The following is an 8375-nucleotide window of genomic DNA, read 5'->3' on the forward strand; positions in this document are numbered from 1 at the left end:
TTTTTTTTTTTTTTTTTAACGGTACTCGGGATTGAACTCAGACCCTTGTGCTTGCCAGGGAAGCGCTTATTCCACTGAGCCATCTCCTCAGCTGCCCCCCCCCACCCCCTGAATCTGCTTCTTGATATAACCCATTTAAAGCCACTGAAGTAAGGCATGCAGTAGTCAGAGTTTAGGGGCTGATGGCTGGGGAGTATTGCTTTTATTTTTAAATCTTGTTTTAATAAAATATGGGCTGGAGAGATAGCTCAGCAGTCTAAGTGCCTGCCTGGAAAGTGGAAGGACTCAAGTTCGATCCCTGGTACCACATACTGGCCCCCAAACTCTAGCACTGAGGAGGTTGAGACAGGGAATCACCGCGAGTCTGTGTAGCAAAACCCTGTAGGAACTGTCTGTCTGTCTGTCTGTCTGTCTGTCTGTCTGTCTGTCTATCTATCTATCTATCTATCATCTATCTAATCTATCACCACTGTAACCATTCTGAGCATGCAATGCCATTCTCCAAGCACTATCCTGTTCACCTCACCGTCCAGCTCGAGACCTTCCCTGTTCCCAGGCTATAGCACTGTCATTTTGTGATTGTCTTATTTCACTCAGCATGTCTTCAGGTTCATCTGGATTGTAGCATGGGTCAGGATTTCCTCCCTTTTAAGGCTGAATAATACTCCTTTGTGTAGACCTGCCACATTTTGTACATACAGGTTGTTCCCACTCTCGACTGTTGTAAATAATGCCAGTATGAATGTAAGTTTATGGTCTAGATTTATAACTGGGACAATACAGTGAGTTTCCTGGTTGATGGGACAATACAGGATCAGCTCAGAGTTGTAGGAGACAGAACGTACTCAGGGGACCAGCTGTGTCCAGAGGAAACCAGTCCCTGGCTGGTGGGTGGCAGATGTGTGGGAAGCTGGGGACACTTGAGCTAAAAAAATAGAGGGCTGGCAGAGGTGGGACCGTGTGAGTCATCAGGAGCAGGAGAGGCTATGGGCCAACACGGAAAGCTCTTCTGGGAGGGCTGCCTGAGTATGGCCCATCAAAGACTCAAGCAGTTCTATCTTTTGGCACAAAAATAAAGGAAGGGCTGGTCTGCCAAGTACAGCCCAAAAACATGTTTGAACAGTGGGTAAGCCAGAAGCAGCTGGCTTAGTCCAGTTTCCAGCAGGCTCAGTGGTCCCAGAGCAGTTCAAGAGGAAGGCCAGTTTTGACTTGTTTTATTGACAGAGTTTCACTATGCAGTTCAGGCTGGCCTTGAACTCAGGGCAATCCTACCTCAGCCTCCTGAGTGCGGGGATTACAGGCATGCACCACCATGCCCAGCTGGAAGGCCAGTTTTGGCCCATGGCAACTTCATAGCTTTGTGTGGGTGTCCTCTGTCATCTCCATTATCTCAGGTGGTATCTCTCCATCCCCTCCCCAGACAAGACCATATTACAGGTATCGAAGCCAGAAGGGGCATCTTGTAATGTAATGTGTCTGAGATACAAGTGTGTACCCCAGTGGGGTAGGCAAGAGAAGGACCTGACCCCTAGGCTCGGAACACTCAGCCTAATGATTGCCCCACCCTGCCCTGTCCTGACCAGCAGGACAGTAGGGGACAGAGTCCTCAGGTATTAGGCTTCCAGAATCCCGCCCCAGCCACACCTTACTGGGTCAGAGGTGGTTGAACTCAAAGAGGTAGCAGCAAAACCCCCCACCAAGAAACACAAAGGGGCAGCAATGAGTCCCTCCCCCCATTGTCTCTTCGGAGAGATAAGGCCCAGGGGTCAAAGGCTGGATGGCAACTAGCAGGGAGGAGCAAGACTGGAAACCACAGCCCTTCTGAGCCCTCACTGGGGCCACAGCTCAGATTACTGTTCTAACTTCCTTCTGACCCAAGAGGCCCTCCAGGTGGTGGCTAAACCACCGGGCTACCTACCGTGAAGGTCCCATCTTCCTTTCCTGTTTGTCTCCTGGGGCTTTGGTCACTTCCTGGAGAATTTCCCTGGAGGGCTTGCAGGTGGGGAGCATGACTCAGCAAGCAGCTTCTGCGGACAGCCCAGCCTAAACGACCAACCAGCCCAGAGCCTGTCAAGAGCCCCCATTCCAGGACCAGGTCCAGCCACAAGACTCTGGGGGGATGTTATCTGCTGTCCAGGCTGGGGGACAGCTTGGATGGGATATAGGGTGGGCATGGGCGCACTCAGGACAAACATCTGGGATAGGACCCAGGCATCACCTGATAGCATCTAAACTGCATCTGTAGCTCAGATTCCTGGCTTGTAAACAGCCCAGAGAGGATCACAGCAGGAAATGCCGGGGGCCTTTGGGGGACAGAGAGTAGGGTGGCCCTGCATGCAGCTCTGGGCATGGAGCATAGGGGAAAGGAAGGGATGCCCAAGCTGCCCACCCAAGGGAAGGGACCCAGCCCTCACCCCCGGCAGGCAGTGGCCTAGCTCCTTGCTGTTGGGGAGGACCTGCCACCGGAATGGTTAACCAGGGTACTTCTAGCAGCCAATCACAGAGACTTGCAGGAAATATCTGGGAGAGGTCTTGGAGCCTGGAGCAGGCAGATCAAACCCAGCCCTGGTCCAAACAGGGCAACCCACAGCCAACCCAGATGACCTCCACACAGCGCAGAGTACTCCGGACCCCTAGCATGGCAATCCTTGCGCGGCTGCTGCTGGCTATGCTGGTGGTGCCCGTGACAGTGGCCCAGCCCACCCAACTGCTGAGCTTGCTCACCTCAGGCCAGGACACTCTGGATCCGGAGGACCTGAGCAGCCTGTTAAATACGCTTGCGGACCGTGTGCACTGCACCAACGTGCCGTGTGGAAAGGTAACAGCCCCACCCGATGGATCCCCCAGCCCTAGCCTCTTCCTGCCCGCTCCACCCTGCAGCCAGCGGCAAAGGGACCTGGACGAATTCCAGGAGGCGGGCCAAGGTCAGAGGCTGAGCCTACCCACAGGCCAGAGCCTCCCCTCTCCTATGGGGGTGCATTCTGTCCTCCCCAGCACACAGCTTCTCTTCTTCCCTGGGCTCACAAGTTGACAGTGGCTCTAGAGAGAAATCACACCAATACCGGAGAGTAACTGCTGGGGACTTGCTGTGTGCACCCCTAGTTGGGCTGGATGAGCAAGCAAGGGGCAAGAGGGGGGAAAGGTGTGAAGCAGGTGATAGGACTTATCTGGCCTGCCTTTCTCCTCTGGTGGGTTCAGCCTACCTCCTGCTTACTTGTCTCTGAACGTAGTGCGTGTCTGTGGAGGATGCCTTGGCTCTGGGCAGGCTGGACAAGCCAGAGGTCACCCCAGCAACGGTCCTGCAGTCCAGATTCATTGTGCGCCTCTGTGCCGCCCTGGCCCTGTACCTCAGCAACCCAGAGGGCACATGTGCGGACATCCAGGCTGGCCGCTGGGCCTCTCGTGCTGACCACTTCCTAGCCCAGCTTGAAAGTCCTGAGGCCATGACCCCAGGCCTGAACCAGCTGCTCCAGAGGATTGAGGCCCAGACTGTCAGGCAGCACACTGGGGAAGAGGTAAGGGCCCAGGCCAGCTAGCTGGGGCAGTGGGGAGGGCCCAAGGGTCCTAGAGAGGCCCGAGGAGGGTAGGCTTGGCTACAAGAGGGAAACAACCCACCACACAGTCTTTAGGTCATCTGAGAACACATTTGGGAGGCTGGAGTGGGATAGAGGATCACAGGTGGGTGTTTACCAAAGAGTAGGGCAGGGACTATAAAAACATTAAGGGGGCAGCTTGATAGTTCAGCAGAGTAAAGTGCCAGCCCCACCCATGGGGCGTGCTGAGACGGCAATTGATACTGGGTGTGGTGGCCTGCGCCTGTAGTCCTAGCACTTAGGAGGCTGAAAACAGGAGAATCACTAGGAGTCTGATCTATGTAGTAAGACCCTGTAGTCCCTGTACTAAATACAGGGAAAAGAAAGAAAAGAAAGAAAGAAAGAAAGAAAGAAAGAAAGAAAGAAAGAAAGAAAGAAAGAAAGAAAGAAAAAAAAAGAAAAACTGGCAAGGGAGGGGAGGCACCAGGCTGGGAGGTGCAGAGTTTGGGGTTGTGAGCAGGAGTCCAGGGGCAGGTGGCTGTGTACTAGGGTTGGAGCAATGACAGAGCTGGAAGCCAGGAGTTCACACACGGTGGGACTGAAGTTCTGCGCCTCCCCAGACCTGTGTAGAAGTGCCTCAGCTGCTGCAGGAGGTGGTGAGAGCAGGGGCTCCCAGCAGACCTGGCCCAGTCCTGGCAGCCCTTCTGGACCATGTCAAGAGCGGGGCATGCTTCCATGCCCTGCCAAGTCCTCAGTACTTCGTGGACTTTGTGTTTCGGCAGCACAGCAGTGAGGCCCCCAATATAACCCTGGCCGGTGAGACCCCACAGCCTCCAGATCCTTTGGGGCGAGGGGCAGGCTGGAGCCTACAGACTGTGCGGTGACGCTGTCCTTCCTCCTAGAGCTGGAAGCTTTAATGCAGCGCCTAGGGGTGGGGGGAGAGGCCCATGGCGACCATGATGACCACGGTGACCATGATGACCACAGTCATCTGGACAGAGAGGCCAGTTACCAGGACTCTGTGCCCCTTGATGCCCTCAACAGCAGCTCAAGTGTGTGGGACACGGTGAGCCACCCATGCAGTCCTGGAGGAAGATGGGGTCCTCTGAAGTCTTCTCGGGTACCTGATCCCTGTCCTGCCCTCTCCCCAGTTATGCCTGAGTGCCAGAGATGTGATGGCTGTATACGGGCTGTCTGAGGAGGCTGGAGTGAGCCCTGAGGCTTGGGCTCAAATTAGCCCTGCCCTGCTCCAACAGCAGCTGAGTGAGGCCTGCAACCACCAGCACAGCTCCCCGGCCCCAGACCAGCTCAGCCAGGCAGAGAGTGAGTGCCCACTTTCTACCACGTCTACCTGCTCGTGTCCCAGGGTATGGGACTGGTGGGAATGGGACCCAGACAGGGGAGGTAGATCAGCTACCAAAGGTGGGAGGTAGAAAAAAGGGGAGGCAGTGGGGTACAGAGGTACCTACTCATGAAGAGGACTGCAAGTTTTAACCCAGCCTGGGAAACTTGGTGAGTCCTTGGGAAACTTGGTGAGTCCTTGTCTCAAGATTTTAAAAGACTAGGGGCCGGGGAGATGCCTCAGTGGAATAAGCACTTCCCGGCAAGCGCAAGGGTCTGAGATCAATCCCCGGTTTTACAAAACAAAAACAAACAAACAAAAAAAAAAAAAAATTAAAAGACTGAGGGGCTGGGGAGATAGCTCAGTAAAGCACAAGGGCCTGAGTTCAATCTCCAGTTCCGCAAAAAAAATAAAAATAAAATAAAAAAATTAAATTAAGACTGAGACAAAATAATAATAACAATAATAATAATAATTAATTTTTAGGGGTTGGGGAGACAGCTCAGTGGCATCCCCTTGCACCTACCTGGCAAGTGCAAGGTCTCAAGTTTGATCCACTGCATGCCACTTGCTGTGCTAACCCTGGAACCCTGGTTGTGCCAAGCCAGCAAAACCGGGTGTGGTGGCGCACACTTATAATCCCAGCACTCAAGAGGTTAAGACAGGAGGATCACTATGAGTTTGAGACAAGCCTGCTGGCTACAAAAGTGAGCACAGGGCCCAAACTGCATAGTGAGACCCTGTCTCTAAATAAATAAATAAATACAATTTAAAAATAAGGACAGGGAATTGCTGAGAATGTAGCTCAGGGGTAAAAAATTTCCCTAGCACAGCAGAGGTCCTCAGTCCAATTCCCAGTACTGCAAAAGGGAGTTGGGGAAGAAGACAAGGGAGGGGAAAGACAAGAGTAGGAGGAAAGCAGCAGGCCAGCCCAAGCAGAGCCTGACCCTTGTTGCCTAGAGCCCTGGCCAGCTCCTGCTCACTCTTGGGTCCAACTTGGGTGTCTCCCTGGAAAGAAGGGGGCTCAATGTGGCGTTCCATCCTAGGGTACCTGTATGGCTCTTTGGCCACACTGCTCATCTGCCTCTGCGCCGTCTTTGGCCTCCTGCTGCTGACCTGTACCAGCTGCAGCACAGTCACGCACTATGTCATGCAGACCTTCTTGAGCTTGGCAGTGGGTGCACTCACCGGGGACGCCCTGCTACACCTGACACCCAAGGTCTGCCTTCATCCTTCAGGTCCTCCCTTGCCTCGCTCTTCCCTTAGTCCAAGTCCCAAACCCAACCACCTCTGCTCTCCAGGTGCTCGGACTGCACACGCACAGCCACGGTGCAGCGGATGACGTGCACCAAGACGGTGTGGGCGCCCAGGCCACCTGGCGCTTACTGGCTGTGCTGGGAGGCCTCTACTTCTTCTTCCTCTTTGAAAGCCTCTTCAACCTCTTGCTGCCCAGGGATCAGGTCAGGCTCACGAGTACCTGGCAGGTTGACAGGGTGGGGGCTTGGCAGATCCTGACCACCATCACTCACAGGACCCAGAGAAGACCGGGCCCTGCAGTCACAGCAGCCACAGCCACGGGGGCCACAGCCATGGCATATCCCTGCAGCTGGCACCCAGAGAGTTCCGGCAGCCCAAGCAGTCCCATGAGGGCTCCCATGCGGATCTGGTGAGTGAGCTGCCCCCACACCTTGCCAAGACCCTGCCCCCTACCCCACCCCTCCACCTCCACCTAGTTGGCGCTTGCTCTCCCACCTTCCAGGTAGCAGAAGAGAGTCCGGAGCTACTGGACTTGGAGTCCCTGAGGCTGAGCTCAGGTGAGCCCCAAAGGGCCTCCCCAGGGGATTTGTGGGGTAAAGGGCAGGGTGGGCAAGACCAAGCTCTGGGCATACCCACTCCCACCATTCCTGCAGAGCTGAGGCTGCTACCGTACCTAATCACGCTGGGAGATGCAGTGCACAACTTCGCAGATGGGCTGGCTGTGGGAGCGGCCTTCGCCTCCTCCTGGAAGACGGGGTTGGCCACCTCTCTGGCTGTGTTCTGCCATGAGCTGCCACATGAGTTGGGTGAGTTTGAGGGTGGGGCCTGCCGCGTGGACCGGGGTCGGGAAGGGCCTAGGAGTTGTTGGGGCGCCTGTGGGGCATGATTAACCAGGGCTTGGGACTCCCGCTGCTGCTGGAGGCCGGCCGTTGATAGGCGGGGTCTTACTCGACCTCGTCTCAGGGGACTTCGCTGCTCTGCTGCACGCGGGTCTGTCAGTGCGGCGCGCGCTGCTGCTGAACCTGGCTTCGGCGCTCACCGCCTTCATCGGCCTCTACGTGGCGCTCGCGGTCCGAATCAGCGAGGAGAGCGAGGCCTGGATCCTGGCGGTGGCCACTGGCCTCTTCCTCTATGTAGCGCTCTGTGACATGGTGAGTGCGAGTACAGGCAGGGCCTGCCCTGGGATGGGTGACCAAGCAGGAGCGCAGAGCTGGTCGCTGACCCCCTGCCCACCTCCTCCCTAGCTGCCGGCCATGCTGAATGTGCGGGACCCGCGGCCCTGGCTCCTCTTTCTGCTGCACAACTTGGGCCTGCTAGGCGGCTGGGCCATCCTGCTGCTCCTGTCTCTGTACGAGGAGGACATCACTTTCTCATAGCCCTCTTCCAGTCTGCAGTCCTCAACTCTGCTTCCAGGCCCTGGGTATCTCAAAGTGTAAACAGCCCAGGGGCCACGGGTCCTCCCCACCCCAAATGGTAGTTCAATAAAGATGCCCCCCCCTGCAGCCTGAGCTCTCCTTCTCACTTTCAGAGGCCCACCTGCAGGGCTCCTTCCTACAGATACCCCTGGGGATAGTATCACCTGGGCATCTCCAGGCAGCCAGCTGTGTTCTTGGTGATTGAAACTTACTTGGAGAACAAGGTCAGGAATTCTCTAGGGTGTAGGAAGTGCAGGTAGGTCCCTAACCCCAGTCAACACTCATTGTCAACCAAGTGTGGTGGTACAGGCCTGTGATCCCAGTACCAGGAGGCTGAGCCAGGAGTATTACTTTGAGTTCCAAGGGAGCTTAGACTACCTAGTGAGACCCTGTCTCAAACACACCCAAACCAAATACATCAGTGATGGTTTTCCTGGCATGCACAAGGCCTTGGATTCAATCCCTTGAACCATGGAAACAAAAACCATAGAAATATCATTGACAGAGCTTGTTCCTCTCTGTTATGGAAAGAAGCCTAGGGCACATCAAATCAGAATGTGGCAACCCACAGCCACAGGGCTGCTCCACGGTTCTTGATTGCAGCATCCGTGCTGAGCCTCCTTGCAGCCTCCTTGCAGTGGTCACCTGGGGCTGCTGTAACCAGTCTCCTGGATTGGATGTTTAAGATAACGGAAAGAGGCTAGATGTACGAAGTCAAGGTGTCAGTGGAGCCATGCTGCCTCTGAATACTAGGATAGAATTGAGCATTTCCTGGTTTCTGGTGGGCCCAAGTATTCCTTGACTTATCTTTTTTTTTTTTTTAATTTT

At 55.0% G+C, this 8375-nt stretch overlaps 1 protein-coding gene across 2 annotated transcripts; it reads left to right on the plus strand.

The window, feature by feature from the left end:
- Positions 1–2028: 2028 nt before the first annotated feature.
- Slc39a4 (solute carrier family 39 member 4) lies at positions 2029–7592 on the plus strand. 2 transcript variants are annotated; one of them, XM_023723920.1, is made up of 13 exons: positions 2029–2095; positions 2579–2818; positions 3231–3515; positions 4154–4349; positions 4436–4599; positions 4685–4856; positions 5922–6094; positions 6177–6335; positions 6407–6541; positions 6635–6689; positions 6786–6938; positions 7096–7283; positions 7377–7592. In XM_023723920.1, exons 2-13 carry the CDS (start codon positions 2600–2602, stop codon positions 7506–7508), a joined length of 2031 nt encoding a protein of 676 aa, XP_023579688.1. In that variant the 5' UTR covers positions 2029–2095; positions 2579–2599; the 3' UTR covers positions 7509–7592. The 2 variants fall into 2 exon arrangements, with proteins under 2 accessions (XP_023579688.1, XP_004639011.3); XM_004638954.3 differs by lacking the exon at positions 2029–2095 and having other exon boundaries at positions 2515–2818.
- The last annotated feature ends 783 nt before the right edge of the window (positions 7593–8375 follow it).

Source organism: Octodon degus, unplaced genomic scaffold, assembly GCF_000260255.1.
Source record: "Octodon degus isolate 3935 unplaced genomic scaffold, OctDeg1.0 scaffold00104, whole genome shotgun sequence".
Taxonomy (NCBI): domain Eukaryota; kingdom Metazoa; phylum Chordata; class Mammalia; order Rodentia; family Octodontidae; genus Octodon; species Octodon degus.

What these genes read in the sequence shown, in the direction of transcription:
- Slc39a4 (XM_023723920.1), top strand. Translation starts at nt 2,600, where the DNA reads ATGACCTCCACACAGCGCAGAGTACTCCGGACCCCTAGCATGGCAATC. An exon ending in GTCCCTGAGGCTGAGCTCAG is followed by an intron (nt 6,690 to 6,785) that starts GTGAGCCCCAAA and finishes CCATTCCTGCAG; the next exon opens with AGCTGAGGCTGCTACCGTAC. An exon ending in TGAGCTGCCACATGAGTTGG is followed by an intron (nt 6,939 to 7,095) that starts GTGAGTTTGAGG and finishes ACCTCGTCTCAG; the next exon opens with GGGACTTCGCTGCTCTGCTG.